Source organism: Rhea americana, unplaced genomic scaffold (genome assembly GCF_003343005.1).
Source record: "Rhea americana isolate MKP2758 unplaced genomic scaffold, rheAme1 scaffold_27, whole genome shotgun sequence".
NCBI lineage: Eukaryota > Metazoa > Chordata > Aves > Rheiformes > Rheidae > Rhea > Rhea americana.
Window position 1 is genome coordinate 105,156 of NW_028186390.1, and position 16,944 is coordinate 122,099.

The window sequence follows — 16,944 nt, forward strand, 5'->3', positions numbered from 1 at the left end:
TACTGGAATAGCGTCACTGGTAAGATGATCCTAGAGGATACACTTCCAACATTCCACTTTCACRTACTACTTTGCTTTTCTTCCTCGTGGATAATGGCCCAGGGCAATAGTTACTTAYCTTTCTCCTGGAAATCTCTTGCATTCCTCATCTTCCTTCAGCAGTCCATGTTATATCCCACTTTTCCATATACTCCTTCCCTCATCAGGGGCACCAGACAGGAACTTGTACCCATCCACTGATGCTGCAGCCCCAGGGGCCAGATCATGCAGCAAACGTCCCTCACTTCGGCCTCTTGCTCTCACAACTGGGCCTCGGGCCCTGTGTCGAGCTGAGAATTCTGGCTCAGGGAAAGGGGAAGCCAAGTCCAGCAATAAAACCATGTCTGAAGCAGACCCCCTGAAGGAAACAAGGGGATCTTGCAACACTTTCTCCTGATGATCTTCGTTCTGGAGAGCTGAAAGGCTGCCTGCTCTCCTTCCCAATGTAACATTTAGGTTGAAGTCAAGGCGCAGAGAACAAGGAGGTTGTCAGGAGTGCCCCTGTCCTCTGTGTCTTCCTAGGTGTAGCTGGGCAGAGTATGCAGAGATCCTGCTTTGCTTCAGCAGCAATAAGCAATTACAGAAGCCATTTGACATCTAATTTGTAGTGGGTCCTAGTCCTTCCACTACACAGGGTCCCTTGCCTCAGATGCCTGTCAGCAGATTTAGTAGAGGTAACCAGCACTAAAGGAGAGCAGAAATGTAAGCAGGAATGAGCTGAAAGGAGGAAGAAAGGCAACACAGCTTTGACCAGATGTTTTTGAGAAACATCTGTAATTATAGCAACACACAGACACTTCACAGGTTGCCCAGAAGCATAGATAGCATCAGCTAAGGGCCATTCAATACACTGCTCAGAATAAAAGACACCAATAAATTAATTTTAAAAATCTTTATGTAAATATAAAAGGATTCTTTCCAAAGCAAAATAAAACCAAGGTTTAAAAATTAGTGCAATTTTTCAAGTTCTATGCAACACAGTGTTTACATTTGTTTTAAACAGAAGATGTAGACACTGATACACTGAAAACCTTAACTCCAGCAGCTTGACTAATACAGGAAGAGGAAAAGAAAAAAAAAAAAGCATTGAGAAAGTTACTTCACTAGACATTATCAACTGCTAAATACTCATTTTGATTTTCTAATTCCTGGACTATCTATGGCTACTTAAGTAAAACATCAGTATTGCTTATATTACTTACTTCCAAGTAAGTGTATATTGTAGAAAATAGAATAGTTGTTTACCTTTTTTAAATAAAGAAATTTAGTTAGGTGAACATTTTCAGTGAATACTTCTTAATCCACTAAAATACAGTTGTTTGAAAATAATCTTCTCAAAACTGCTGCCTGATACACCTTTAGTAAGAAGCTCTAATTATCAGTCTAAAGTGTGTATTATTGACACAAAAACAGTCCTGCTTCATAGTGGTTATTCTTAATCTCACATTAAAAAATTACTAATTAACAAGTAAACTCTCAGTCAAACTACTTTTGCTTCTTTGGACCTATATTACCCTTTTCCTGGAAATTGACCAAAATTATTCATAGTGCTGATTAGATTCAGCAATGTTCAATGATTTCATCTCATAATTTAATTCTGCTCATAACTGTGATATCTGAGCCTCTTTCTTTGTACTGCCTCAATAGCCATAGCTCAACAATAGTGCCTTAAAAAAAAAAAGCCAGTGTATTTACACTATTCTGTCACTACATCTTACACACAAGAAAGCTACTAACAGCTTAACTGCGTGTTTGACATTAATAAAGTTAACAAAGTGATACTTAYTCTCATCAACCTTTCTGCACACCCTAAATGAGCTGAAGCGAACACAACGCCATGGTTTATAATCAAATATTTACTTCTACAGATCAGTCCCTCGTTCACAGGAAGTAACCCAGGTTTAACCAGTTACGTAACAGCTGCTCTTTTCTGGGTTCTCAAAATCCCAAAGAGATGCTAAATAAAATTACATTCACAGGCTTAAGTTTTAATAGTTAAACAAAAAAAATACCAAGTAGTAAAATTTCATCTCATACCCAAACACCTGAATTATTTTTGGCATCCCCAATAAGGCTATTAGAGATACACTGCCTGGAAAAAAGCTGGCCCTTGTCTATGGTTAGGCATTAAATTTTAGTTTCATCTCTACTCAGGAGAGAAGGCTCCAATTAAAGGATAGGGAGCTCGTTGGTTATTTGTGATCCCAGGGTCTGCAGTTTTGAGAAGTGTACATCAAAGACATTTGCTCCAAGGTTTCTACTAAGCACCCAGTATGACTACTGACACAACTCTGCTATTGTAAAAAGTATGACAAATGCATCAAGTCTACTAGCTAGATGAACATTTGAAGCACATCCATGGAAGTTTCTGTGCTGTGAAGAATGAGGGTGAAGAGACCCATTCAACACAGTTAGTGACAGTTGTTCCACGTTTCACTAGAACATACCGAAGTACCAGGCTTCAGAAATGTAAGCATCTTGTCAAGACCTACTCACATTCCACTGCCACCACCATTTCCCACACCACTAATAGATAACAAGCAATCATATCTTAAAAATACAAAATTTCCAGTAATATCAGTGCAGCAGCAGAAGACTACAAAACCTAAGAGGTAGTCAAAAGCAGCACAGAGTCCCAAAGAACACCACCTGACAGACAGTTCTCCAAAAGCAGCTTGTTCAGAATATTCACTGCTCATACTACACCTAGCATGTGACTGGCTTATAAATAATACCTTGTACAGGCATAAGTTTTGCAAGAAGAAGTCTTAGTTGAATGTCTAAGTGTATAATACTGTAAACCATCACCGCAATTAAGAAGCAACACTAACTAAACGTTAAACATGAATATTCCCATTTTCCACTTGTGCCACATACAATGCCCAATAAAGAATGCAAGATGCTGGGGAAGGAAGAAATTAAAGAACAGGCCTCACTTAAGGGCATGCAAAATTCAAGACTACTCAAAATTCACAACTCAAAAGCATCCTGAAAATACTGACCCCAATTCCTCAAAGCAAAGCTGAACCTAGCTCTCCAACCAAACACGACTTTCAGTGTGAAGACAGCCACATGCTTTCACTCATGCAGATGACTTTCATACTAGCTTACAGGCTGGTACTGCACCCTCACATTCCTACTGTAAGCATATTCATCTTATTTTAAGGGCTGCTGTAGTTTTACTTTAGTTGACTCACGAATTGCTCTAGACAGTTTATAAAGAAGAGCCAATGATGTTCACATTTTTTTTTTAAAAAAATGCAGTTAACAATAAAAATCAGACATTTTGTAAAGTGACACAAATTTTATGAAAAGTGGTGAAACTGCACCCGTCAAGTTTCAGCTACCAATCCTGATTTCATCTTCCCAGACACAGACACTAGATTTACTGTAGTTTAGGCAGTTTTCTCCCTGCCTGCAAACAATCTTGGCTCCCAAGGATTAGCAAAGCTATCTTTCATTAATTTGCGTAGCACAATTACTTCAAAATAATTAAAAAACATGAAGCTTGATTTTTAAGCACAAGATGGTAAAGCTGGAAAATAAGGGGTTCCTTCCCACCTACCCCCTCTGCACAAGTCAAAGCAGTGCACAAAACCCTAGACTTTTAAAAACATAGCCCAGGTTTTTCAATTCACACATTAGCTTTTTATTCTTAAGTAGGAAGAAAAGACAGCTTATTCGGCTTTAGTGAATTCAGTACCTTAAAAGAAGTTCTTCCTTAGTGTGTATATGCACAAGTCTTTTTAAATAAAAAAAAAATTTAAATAAACTTATAATTTTGCCTCTGGGTTGATATGATATAGTCTGCCTCCTGTCACATAACTAGTCCTGAAATTACTACAATTTTCTATGGATGCAAACATTTTCTTGCTTCTGAAATTGTACTCTTATATTCTCAATAGCATTTTTGAAGCATGTTGTCAATCTTCTAAAATTATTTTTAAAAGAGCCCAACAAAAATGCTCAATATTGCCAGCTTCCTGAAGTACTTTTTTGCATAACGTTTTCCCATTATAAATGTCAACTCTGCAGCCCAAACACATTAAATAAAGTGTAAAACATACAATGCCAATTTTTATATTTACAATATATTCAGAAGGCAAATATCAATATTTAAGTTGTGCTTGTAAATACATACTGCAGTTCTGAAATCTATTTCTACTTGGAAAAGTATGTGCTACTTTTTAAATATCACTGATCAGATGAATCACTTCTCCATAGGTTCTGATGCTGAATTTGCAGCTGCCCACCATTCTAACCTCCTCTTTCGTTAAGTAGTTAAAGTGGAAACTACAAAATATTTAAGGACACTTTAGCTTACAAGTTCTCCTCGTGATTTAATCAGATGTTGCACCAGGTACTTTAACAGTGAGATTCCTTCTGGTATTGGTGACATGACGTTGCTGCGCTAGGAAGGAGCGTCCAGGACCATCTCTGCAGGCACCACTACTGCCAATCAGTCTAGCTTCCATACCTAGCTTCTGGAGAGCTAGACTCTGTAAATAAATTCGGTATTTTACACTAAAGCAAGGCTAAAGCAAGGCTAAAAAGATAAAGAAAACAAAACAACCCCCCAACTCCCCAGTAATCTTCTTTCTGCAAACCTCATTTACTTTACATGTACAGTTTCTTTTATTGCATTTCTAATGCAGCCTTACATATAAAGGGTATGCACTAATGCAGAAGAATCCAGGATTCATTCATTATATAATCTGCTATGTTGAGGTTATTGTAAAGTCACTTCTTCCTCAACCATGCAGCTGTTAGCCATTTCATTTTACTTTCATTGTTTGATTTCCTAGTCCAGTCTTCCTTTATGAAATTCTACTTAAATCTTCCTTTGAATGAAGATGAACAGCTTTGAGTCCTTTTCAAACCAAAAGTTAAAACTTCTAACAGCCTTTACAGCATTATTGTAAGATGAGAAGATAGTATTGGCTTCATTTCACAAATACTATGCTAAAGACATGTTACATCTAAAGCAGCAGTCTGGAAGCCTTTGAAACCATGATCTCTGTTTCATGCCCAAGAATCTAAACACTAACAAATGCCTATGGAAGATTTAGGAATTTAACTTGCTAAATCCAGGCAGAAGTTTATTATATCAAGTGGTACATTACTAACACAGAAGTTACAGCCTTCATCAAATTTTAAGTCTATGTCCTACAGCACATGAAGACAAACAGAAAAGACAATTAACTATTTTACAAAGTTGTTTTGTTATGCTTTTTYCCCCTTTAACCTGCTTTCAGATATCTTGACACTGACATTTCCCAAGCTATCTCAACTCAGGATGAGTACACARGATCGGAAATTCCAGCCAGAACGCCTGCTAGCTTGGTTACTTTTTTCCACTTGCTAATAAACTGTTTTTGTTATCTCATTTTAAATAGGGAGTCCCAGGCTTTGATTCTTTCCTTTGTACAGTATTTTTAGGCATGGTTAGGTTACGCTAGTCTGCAATTTCGATACTCTTGTCAAAGTTACAGCTAAAATACTAGCTGTATTACAGCCAAATTCTCCCTTAAGCACCAATTTATAATGAATCTAAAGTAAACTGAGATGTAGAACTGTTACTTTAGTGAAATGAGTTGTTCTGATTAAGACACCAACAATGAACTTGCAGCTCACCTTGTTATACCAAGCAGATACAATTAGCTTTTCCTCATAATCATGTAACTTAGCAAGCTTGCATTCAGCCTACATAGAGAGAGAATAGAGAAGACACTCAGTTAAAACACAGGAATAACATGCCTAATTTTAGTGCAGACCATAGAGTAAAATAAGCATATACAGCACAAATGCTTAAATATGCAAAATAACCAGAAGGCCTAGAAGTATAAATAAAGATACATCCATAAATGATTGTGACAGAAGTTATAGGCTGCCACAAGAGGATAAACTTTGTCATAGAGATTGCAATACCACTCAGAGATGTGCTTTGAGGAAATTAAACACTTTGCAAAGTGTTTATCRGAATGTATGTAAATAACGTAGTAGTTTAGTAGTTGGTCAACTCATAAGTTAAAGACAAGAATGTATCCCTATTGGCCGATTATCATCATGCTGCTGAATTACTATTACATAGTGTACTACTAAATAATACTGCAAACACAAACAAAAATGAGGCCACAGCATTTACAAAGTCAGACCTTTAAAGTATACTAACATATGTTGAGGMATTTTGTATTTACTCAAATAACTATTCTAACCAGTCCCATCCACACAGTTACAAAATTGAATGTAGCAATCCTTAATTTTTGGTCCATGGATCAAATGTCAGCATCCCCCCTCAGGGGGGCACAGTCAACCMGGTATTACTGAATTAATAGGTTTTGTTCTTGTACACAGTTTCAAGAAGTCCAGCATATGAAGATACCTAGTCCATCATATAAACAAAGTTGTTATTACTGGAAAAGGCCAGAYCCTGCAGTTCTGTACAAGTTATTGTAAGGCAGTAAAACTATTAGTCTTGAACAGTATTTCATATGCAGCTTTCCAGAGGTTTCAGAAAGAATCCAAAATTAAATTATTCAAATTGTACATTGAAAACACAAAACAGTTTACTTTTCAGTAGTGACAGACACATTGGAATAAAATGTGAATTAAGTTAAACTAAAARTCTCTAGGACTAATAGCCTGTGTCATTGCTAACAGAAGACAGTATTTGAAAGGCACTGCATCATTTAAAAAAAAAAAAGCTTGAGTGTTTAATATCTGAAATAGCAGAACATAGAAGTTACTAAAACATATAAAATTTTACCTCCAATGCTTCAATTCTTTTATCTTTTTCTGTTATCTGCTTTCTGAGCAACATAATTTCTGCTGATGCTGGATTTAGCTTGGGGTCTAATGTTTTTATCACCTGCACAAGAAAAAAAAATTAACACATTACAAATGAGATTTGATTCACAGAAGCATTGTATCTCTTTTGATGACAAAAACGAAAAAGCAGGCTGAACGCTTGTCATGCGATCAACATGAAAATTATACTCTTATCCAGCAAGACAGAAGGCATGAAATGGTATAGAAGAATCAGTGATGGGTCTCACACTTTACCCTGAACGCTATTCTCTCATACACTTAATATTCTCTCATACACTTAATAATCAACTGGAACCAAGCAATTTGACCTAAAAACGCAACATGCAGCTACTAATTTTATATTTGGAGTGAAAGGAAAAGTCTGTCTCTTTAAATAACTTGAGAAGGATGAATGTATATGCTCAGAAGTATGTCACTCACATTTCTTGCTTTCTCAAGGTACATTTTATATCTTTCTTCCATTGCTTTCATATCTTCATCTTTTTTACGCAAAGCTGCTTCCAGCTCTCCAACCTTCTGGGCTATTTAGAGAAGTAATTAACAAATTAAAAAACTCTAAAATACACAAGGTATTTCAAGGCTTCAGTGCTCTCTTGACTATATCCGTCAATCAACTTTTCAGATCCTATGCAGCTCACCATACAAGTTTCTACTCCTTTTCAGTAATATCGTAAGTTCACAACCGATGCTGAATTCCCATTTTGCAGGCGACTGTACAAACAAACAAAATCTCCCCCCCTCCRTCCCCCCCATTTCAGGTTTAAAGCTAAGTTCAAGTAGAAAGCCTTATCTAGGCAAGTAATTGGCTACAGGAATAATTTCAGAAGAGACATAACATAGCCTCATGAAGAAACTTACAGTTCTGATTAACATCAGGCTGGAGTTCTGCAAGAAGAGCCTCTTTCTTCTCTAACTCATCATGAACTTCATTCAACTTTTCCCTACAAATCAAAAACTTGATCTACAGATTAAGCTTATACATAATTCCACACAGTACTAAGATCTGAAAGCTTAAACTTTCAAACAAATCTCTCCACTCAATCTTRAGATTTTCATGTTTAAATAAGTCTATTAGTATGCATTTTTGAAGATCTATATAACTAACTTGCAACTTCCCAACTGAGTCTTGTTTACCTAAGACCAGAAGCTAAGGAAAATGAACAACCAGAAAATGCTAGCATCTCTTTAATAGGAGCTACATCTGCTGAAAGGATGAAAGTATTTCAGAAGATGGAATGGGTTCTAAGTCCAGTAAGAATGATGGTTATAACCATGYGATATAGAATCAGAACTGCTAAAAATGCTGGCGGTGATGAGACAACCTAGTACTATTACAAGATTATTGCAATTAGAGTAGACAAAATTGAACACTTAACTCACTACATGCACRGTTCTCAAGACAGTGACTTGGAAAAACAAGAGACTCATCACTATGAAGACTTAGACAATTTCTATGCTATAACATTGAATTACTTAGTATAAATAAATTATTGTAGATGCGTACGCCTTACTTACATATGTGCTGCCAACTTCTGCTTCAGATTGCTAGACTGTAAAAGAAAAAGTTCACTTAGTTATATTTGTTTCATACTTTGCAATATTAAAAGCACTTATAGAAACAGGAGGCCAGAATACTTAAAGCRCCTAAACTAAATACACTTATCTTCAGTACCAAGTAAACAGCATTTCTTCATGCATTGCCATAACTTCGTATCTTTTGCAGCATACATATACCAATTCMAGCATCCTTTATCTTTAACAATATTCTTCTCATTATAACAGCAATTAGTCATAAACCCAAAGATTTTAAAAAAGGAAAGCAAAAGGTAGGAGAGTTGTATTTCCTTAAGGATACGGAGGGGAAAAAAATAAAAGATAGAATGACATAACAGAAGCTTTTCAATTGAAATGCAGTTGATTACAGGGTCTTCYGGATTCTCAGATTAAGTGACTTAACTCATCTGATCCCAGTACTGTTGGGTCATATCTGCCAAGACTGTATTATCTAAAGCAAGGAAAATATTTTCAGGCAGGAGAGAAAGCACTGTTCTTGAACAGTTGAGACTGTTTGGTGTGTTCTAAAGCTTTTTTTTTTTTTTTTTAAGTTGCTGWTGTTGCTTTCACCCCAACGGGGTGTCTGAGCTTGCTGGCTTATCTTAATATTTCAAAACTTGTGGGTTTTAGCCTAATAAAATAAGGCACCAAAACAGCATCTTGCCTTCTTAGTAGTTATTAGCACTAAAACTGAAGAAAGAAGAGGCAAATCTAAACAGAGAGCTTGATGCTACACTGAAAGATTTTAAACAAAACTGGCAGGGCATCCTCAAGTTCAGAGTCTGAGCTTTCACTTACTCCTTCGGTCTTGGATCCCTGCTCCTGTAAAGTCTTCTGTAGATCCTCAATCTGCTGTTGTAACTCTCCAATGCGCTCTTCATTTAGCCTTTTAGGGAGAAAGGTCAGTTATCACCCATTTTCTAAGTAGGTCACAACACACAGTGAGACTTTTCTTCTGCAGGGCTGGATAATATTTTTTCAGAGGGCTTACTCAATAGTACTCAAGCCTCAAAGAAAYTGATTTCAAATGCTTTCGGTTTGACCTGAACTCCTGGAACAAGTATTTGGAAGCTTTATTAAACATTTCTTWAAAAAAAAAAATCTAGAATTATTTTGAGTTTTGAGCAAGCTTAACTACTCCTAAAATCCTAACAGACTGCTTTCAGTAGTCATCAACTGACAGAGAAATTCAGACCACATCCCAGCATTACGACAACATGATTTGCTTGCAAGGCAAACATCTGTTCCTGGCCTACCAACAAGTTAAATGACTGATTCTTTTGAAGGTACTCTAAACAACACATTCTTCATAGTGAATTAGACACAGAGCTACCACATTTCACCACAGCAGGTTTAAGCTATTTTCCCTGTTTAATGATTAAGTTGCTTTTCTTAAAAAAAAAAAAAAAAAAAAAAAAAACAAGATAGGGGGGGGGGTGGGGGGCAATTAGCTTATTGTAGAGTGGTGCACTGCAGATGCAAGCCACACTGTCTCTGAAGGCCCAGAAATTATATCTTGCTAGATTTTAAAGTGCTGTTTCACCCATCACCTTTTTTCAGTTTCTAGTTCATTCACTGTTCGATTCTTCTGCTCCAGCAGTTCCTGGAGCTCTGTAATACGTTCGTTTTCTGATCCCTCTTGTTGTAACAAAAGCATCTTGTTTTCATGCTGCAGTCGAATAAACATTTCTCTAAATCATAAACAACAAAAAAGKTATTGTTAATTACGAAAAAGATGAATTCGAGTAAGAGGAAATATTCCCATTCCCTTCCCCCCAACAGTGGGCAAAACAAGTTTTTCTTAAAACTGTAGTTGGGGGAATGATTCAATTATTTACTAAGAGGCAACTTGCAAGTCTCAAGCAACATAATTTTTTTGAAGAGAGATGAACAAAGTATTAAATAAAGTCAGTCACTCCAAATCCAAATTTTATAGTATTTATAGCTTTGCATCTATAGCTTTACTCTGCTAGACTTCCAGGATAACATTAGCTAGCCTTTTCTTAGTTTTAGTTACTCAGTACTATCTATTCCATCTCCCAGCTTCTTAGCGAGAATCTTGCAAGCCAAACTTAACCTAAAGCAATTTGATATGTCTTTAATAAAAGAATGCAACATRGTTATAGTATGGGGAAATAATTAGAAGAGAAAAGCAGTCCCTTTTTCCCTCCACAATGCTTGCTAAAGAGAACTGAGATACAGAAGTCACGTTGCTAAAAATACTAAAATGCTAAAACTTCCATAAAGGCAATTAATATGACACTCCACCACCACCACAATCCCCAAACTCAACTTTTGTGTCTTACCTATATTCCACTGGCAGAATTTCAGCAGCAAGATTATCATGACTTTTAGCATGAGATGTATCTGAAATTGCATGAGAAGTTTAAATTAAACTTCTAGATACCTAGAAACACAGATTAAAAAGCCTCTGCAGATAAAGCAATACCTGTTTGGCTTAAGTGATCCTGTTGCATCTGTGAAAACCGGAGCTCTTCATTAGTTTCTTTTAAAGCATCACATTGCACAATCAGTCTCTAAAAACATATTTGAGGTAGAAATAAATCATATTGTACCAAAATAAGATCAAATAACATTGATCAGGAGTACAAAATCTTTTACTAACTTTTTTTTTTAAACACTATAGCTTCATTTGTATGGTAACACTAGCTCGAGATATTTTCCTCGAGGCAAATTCAATTTGCAGATCATCTGAGTTACTTATTTATCCAAGTTACTTATTTACTAGGTGTTCAAGTAAACTCTCATTCAAGAGACCTACCTCTTTTTCTTTGATTAAAGCTTCATGTTTCTCCTCAAGTCGCTTCATTTCAAATGCTAGTTTATCAGCTCTTTTTGATTCTTCAGATAGTTTGTTATGAAGCTCCTGGACCTTTTCATAAAGGTACACAGAGACAATATTCAGCACACAAATGTTTCAAGATGCTACCTTTAAAAGCTAAATTAAAACCTTCACCCTTGCCCAATTCAGCCAAAACACACAACTGGTCCTCAAGCTTCTTTGCTGTTGTTAAGACGCAACGGTCTTTTTGGATGATTTAACAACTTTAAAAATTTCTTTTTGTTGTTGCAGGAGCTAAATGCTTTACAGTTGAAGTAAATATAAACTTCTACTGTTTAAAAGTAATATTTTTAACTTTCTTCAGAAAAATTATAAGATCCCAGTAACAGCAAAACACCCTCTATCAGGCACACAAATTACCTCAATTAAAAAAAAATCCCMAAAATGGATAACTAATTAGTTGAGAAGGAACCAACAGGTAAGCTTGCTAGTTTAACAAAAGGAGGAAACAGTCAAAGATACAGGTTAAGCCCAAGGGCAGCTCAATTTCARTGAACAAAGTATCTGTATTTAGGATAGAAAAATATCTAAGGAAAATTAACATCTTAAGTATAGATGTAGTCATACCTGTCTTTTGTACGTTTCTAGTTGGGTACGTGCTGCATTGGCTTTCTTTAGTTCTTCCTCTAAACTGACTGTGTTGTGCATATACATCATGTTCGTTTCCTGCAAAGATTTCACTTGTCTACGAAAGTCATTCAGATCCTGGAGCTTTTTACGGTACACTTCAACAGTTGACTCCAGCTTACTTGCTTTATCTGCAGTAGTCCTTAAAGGATAGTCAGGAATTAGAGAAGTAAAAACATGTTTTTTCAAAAGATTTAAGTCAGATTCTACTTTCATACACATTCAAGCTATTTGCAAAGGGAGATGAACATACCTAAGCGCAGAATTAAATTCCTATTTTTAACTACAGAATCATGTAAAGTAAAATTATGCAAAGAYTGTTTTAAAACAAAGTGAAATCACTGAAGGGTTGAAGTGAGAGCAAGACAGAGCATATGCTGGAAGTACYAGCAAAGGTTAATACATCAAATATCTCTAGGGAATTATGCAGAATTAAATGAAAACGCACTAAATATTCATCTCAAAGCACTGGTACCTGGCAAGGACAGACATGCAGATGTTCTCATTAYAGGGTTATACATAATGAGTACATAATTATGCTATGAAAATGATCATTAGCAGATATGACGAAGGATTACAAACTGATCATTAAAAAAATAATGTGGTCAGAAAATATTTTGATCCATATGTAAGAGAATTAGCTATATTTAATATCCAACATCTCGCATCCCTAGAAGCTAGTAATGCCAGAAGAAAGTCTTTTGTAGTTAWGGCTTGTTCAGATGTTACTAAAGAATCACTGTACAGAGAAAACCTAAAATTGCYTCTATTCCATATTTTATTTAGAATATCTTATGAACAGCAGACCTGATTTTGCAATAGGAATTGCTCTGGGTATCTCTGGTACTCTGCTTAGTTTACACAAGCTGAAATTTTATGTTAAATTTTCAAAGTTATTATGGATTTCATCTCCATTTTGATAATTATGTAGCTAGCCTAGGATCTAGTCTAGAGTGCTGGTGTAAAATTATGTCAGAGTTCAAGCTGCATATTTTTTTTTCTGCCCCTGAAAAGACAGTCTCTTGCCAACACAGATGTTCTCTTAATAAAAATCCACATACATATCTACACCAAAAATCTTAATCCTTGCAGAACTTAGTTTTTCAGCYCACAGGAAGCAAAGCAATACATGTAATCATTAATCCTGCTTCACAGAATATTTCTGAATTCCTATTTTTGTACAAACAGTAGTGGCTGTGTCCCTAAACTGGTATTTCWTCTGTGCTTTATCAAAGGCTCATTTCCCCAAATTTTTTTCATCTAGTTCAGGTAAGATTTATCCTCAAAAGTAACGTCTCAGAAAAATTCTAACGAAGCCCTAGTTCTAATCATTAAATATTGCCAATACGGAGGGAGAGGGGAAAAAAAAAGCTACATCTGTTACCTAAGAACATCAATTTCATCCTTCAGGGCTCTAGATTCTTCTGCCAAAGAGGTTAGTTCATCATTTCTATGTTGCAGTTCAATCAATTGTTTTTCTAGATCTTCACAATGGACACGATAATCATCTTTAGCAGCTTCAAGCCTACCAGATCAAAAATAGTAAGTTTTTAACAAASTCATTTCTATCACACATTCTGCTTATATGATGATCCATTTAGTACTGTTAAAAACAAACCACTATTGACTGAGCGCCACAAAATTAAAACTGTACTGCAGGYATGGAACAGTATCTTACTGTCTACTTGATAAACCACAATGGACTGCTTGCTACAAATTTATCATAATGGTTTCAAGGGATCATATGAAAAGAATTATTTTTAAATAGGATTAAAGGGGAAAAAAGAATCTCTAATATGCTTAAGAAGTCAGTACAGTCAGGTGATACTTATCYATACAAATCACTTTGGATTTACTTCCTGCCTTCCATGACCTTTTTAAAAAATATCRAATGACAACAACACAATATGACAACTACAAAATAATAAATTWTTTAATTATAAATAATAGTTCTTTTTTCTTTTTGAACATTAGAATTATCCTTAAAACATGTTAGATTAAAACAACAGTAGAAAACTTTTAAAKTACCAATGGAATTGAGATGGAAAATCCTGGAAGAGTATCAGAAATTCTTAGAATATATTTGGCATAACAAAAAAGGGTTTTTTGGAAGAGAAAAATAAGTTCTTTTATACCTGAAGTTTTCTTCTTGAAGCTGTTCCAGCTGCAACTGTGCATGAAAATACTTTTTTGCAACCATAGTATTTGGATCATCAAGAGAGTCATCTAATTGCTCTAACCTGTCATTCATAACCTCATTTTCTGACATTAAGCTGTTTTTTTCATCCTGAAGGGCAGCCACCTAGTACAGATAAAACAGCATAAATATTATGRGACTTGTCCAATCAGAAAGAACCAAAGCAAGACTGTAACATTTCAAATTAGTTTATGAAAAAGATTGAGCAATTATAGAAAGTAATTTATATAGCATACTTAAGCATACAGATACTTTAGGGTATGAAAACTAAGAAGCACTAAAAAAAATGTTTTCTGAAGAAAGATAAATCTTTAAAATTGAAACCATGGTAAAGGCGTACAATGTGATATGGACAGAAAGTAGTGTTTTTGTTAAAAAAAAAAAAAAAAGAATACCATGGATGCCATACAAAAACTTTAAGTACTGGTACGAAGGTACTCTCCATCTTGCTTGTACTTAACAATAAAAAGCAGGATGGCACTGGCCAGCACACTAACACAGTACTGCCGTACGCTCAGCAGTGGATGGTTGCGCAAGAAGCAGCTCCAGGTGCCATAAGCTAGTAAGCACACACGCAAAAGAAAAAACCTAGACGGCTTCATACACAGCATGCATTTTTTGCAACAATCAAACAAGTTTGATATTGAAAGTGTTCACAGCTAAGCAAATGAGAATACAACATTGTACTAAAACGGTAAGTATATTAACGGCCATAAAATGGGGAAGAATTAAAAGGATAGAACCTTTAAAGTTTGTCTAGAGAAAGCTGTTGTGTTAATATTAACATCCTGTCAAACATAAGAGCACGTAGTATGTGTTAGTTAACTGGCATTTAAACAGGGACAATGAGCTTTTTTGGGTTACGTTTTCCTAAATCATAAAGAAAACCTACCTTTCTTATATTCTTGGAAAATATCAAGGAAGACTGAGACCTTACAAGTGAATTTATTAAGAATTAGTTTAAATGAGAAGTGTCAGTCAGTATTATGGCTACTATATATATATATGTATATATATATAAAAAAAAAAACACAAAACATATCACGGTGATTTAATTAAGTGTAACATCAGATTTAACCTAAATGCTATAATATTATGAAACAGTTTGCTTGCAACCATATTTTAAAAGTCTGTCAATCAAGTAAGACACAGACCAGTAATTCCTGTACTAGTGCACTAGATGCACTATCTAGGTCCACTCCTTTTTAAATACCAAGTGTCAGCTTACAATACACATGCACACACACATACCAGCAAGTAAAGAGCATATCTAAGACTTATTCAGTGTAAGACTTCCTGTTCAAGGTTCAGCCACTCCCTAAACATACACAACACATTTTTAGAGTGATGATACAAGAGCACCTTTCTCAKGCTTCAATAACTTTTGCATAACTGAAGTTAAACTTCATCTTTGTTTTAGTTCCTTCCCGATAGCTTTCTCTTTTCTATTGTTTTGGCATAACTGAAGAGGTGTAAGTCACTGGACCCCAAAGTCAAAACAAATTGTTAGGAGATATTTTAAAATACAGATCATAATATTAAAGAATTACACTGTCATTAACTCATCACCTTCCATCTGGTTATACTCAGCAGTATCTTTCCCTGAATACCTGTAATGACTTCACCTGGACCACACTGTTATGAGCAAATGGCTTTGGTTCAAGGCACAAAAACTTTTTTTAATCTCTGCTTTGACTAGCAATGCTTACTGTGGCTTCAAGAAAAACAGAAATGAAGTATCAATACAATTTCAAAACAAACTTCCTAGGCATCTGCAATTAGCAATAAGAGTTCCTTTAAATATATTCAACTCTTCCAGTCATTTCTATTTGTAATAAAAGAAATTTTGCGTCTGAATTTTTCTCAAAGGCACATAGAGCTAGTACAGAACACCAGCTCCCACAAAAGGATGCTTTCCAAATGTCTTCATGCAAAATCAAAGTTAAGATCAATTGCCTCTTCACATAAACCTATTTCTATTCTCAGATTGCTGTATCATAGAACAGGAATAAGACTTTGGGTTAACAACATTTTTTTTTTTTTAAATTCTATTTAACTGAAACACAAGTTACTCTTTATTGTGTTTAACCATGTACTGTTTGTTGGCTTGAAGTCCTCCCTTCCTTCTGTAAAGTCAGTCTTTTTAAACTTCTCTCCATTAAAAACAAAGGTAGACCTATTATCAGTGTGGTTTGCAAATGGATCTATTAAGTTTTCATTATTTTTAATTTTTGAAATATTCTCCATGTTGAAATTCTGCTCACAAGGAAACAGTCAGTACACTTTAGACAAGTTTCAGATTTTAGTCTCTCCTCAACTCCTACAGAAAACAGCATGTTTTCTTCCTTTAATTTAATCTAGTCACTAATTACATGAATTKCATTTTAGGATATAGTTCAAAGGACTAAAGGCAGTGGTGACTGAAAATGAAAAGGGTAATTTTTAAAGCCATGTTTTACTGGCTGCTTACCAGTAAGGATAGATAAAAAGCTAACCAACAAAGCAATCTTCAGCTTAACAGTTGACAGAGGACCTCAACTTTACATTAGAAAACCAATTCAAGTAATCATATTTGGGGAGTATAGAACTGCTGCTTTTCCCCACAAAAAGATAGCTAACAACTCTTATATAAACTTCAAATAAATGAAAAACTCACTGTGACCTTCAGAATTTTTCCTTCTTAATAATGAAGGACACCACTGCACACCTAAGAAATAAGCAATTTGTTGGTTCTTACCTGTAAATCTAGCTCTTGACATCTCTGCGCCAACTCTTCTTTTTCTGCTAGTGCTTCCTGAAGGTCTTCCAAAGCTCTTTTAAGCTTTTAAAACAAAAG

At 35.3% G+C, this 16,944-nt stretch overlaps 1 protein-coding gene across 1 annotated transcript in view; it reads right to left on the reverse strand.

Annotated features, from left to right (window-relative positions):
* Positions 1-1,109: 1,109 nt before the first annotated feature.
* HOOK1 (hook microtubule tethering protein 1) overlaps positions 1,110-16,944 on the reverse strand; it is a 28,236-nt gene continuing 12,401 nt past the window's right edge. The window contains exons 8-22 of the mRNA XM_085307958.1: positions 16,846-16,929; positions 14,047-14,213; positions 13,296-13,436; positions 11,852-12,053; positions 11,204-11,314; positions 10,871-10,958; positions 10,728-10,788; positions 9,972-10,112; positions 9,220-9,307; positions 8,383-8,417; positions 7,726-7,808; positions 7,288-7,388; positions 6,806-6,907; positions 5,674-5,742; positions 1,110-4,538 (exon numbers count right to left, since the gene is read on the reverse strand). Of these exons, the coding sequence (XP_085164084.1) occupies positions 4,380-4,538; positions 5,674-5,742; positions 6,806-6,907; positions 7,288-7,388; positions 7,726-7,808; positions 8,383-8,417; positions 9,220-9,307; positions 9,972-10,112; positions 10,728-10,788; positions 10,871-10,958; positions 11,204-11,314; positions 11,852-12,053; positions 13,296-13,436; positions 14,047-14,213; positions 16,846-16,929 (1,632 nt within the window). The 3' untranslated portion in view covers positions 1,110-4,379. The remainder of the gene's footprint in view (positions 4,539-5,673; positions 5,743-6,805; positions 6,908-7,287; positions 7,389-7,725; positions 7,809-8,382; positions 8,418-9,219; positions 9,308-9,971; positions 10,113-10,727; positions 10,789-10,870; positions 10,959-11,203; positions 11,315-11,851; positions 12,054-13,295; positions 13,437-14,046; positions 14,214-16,845; positions 16,930-16,944) is intronic.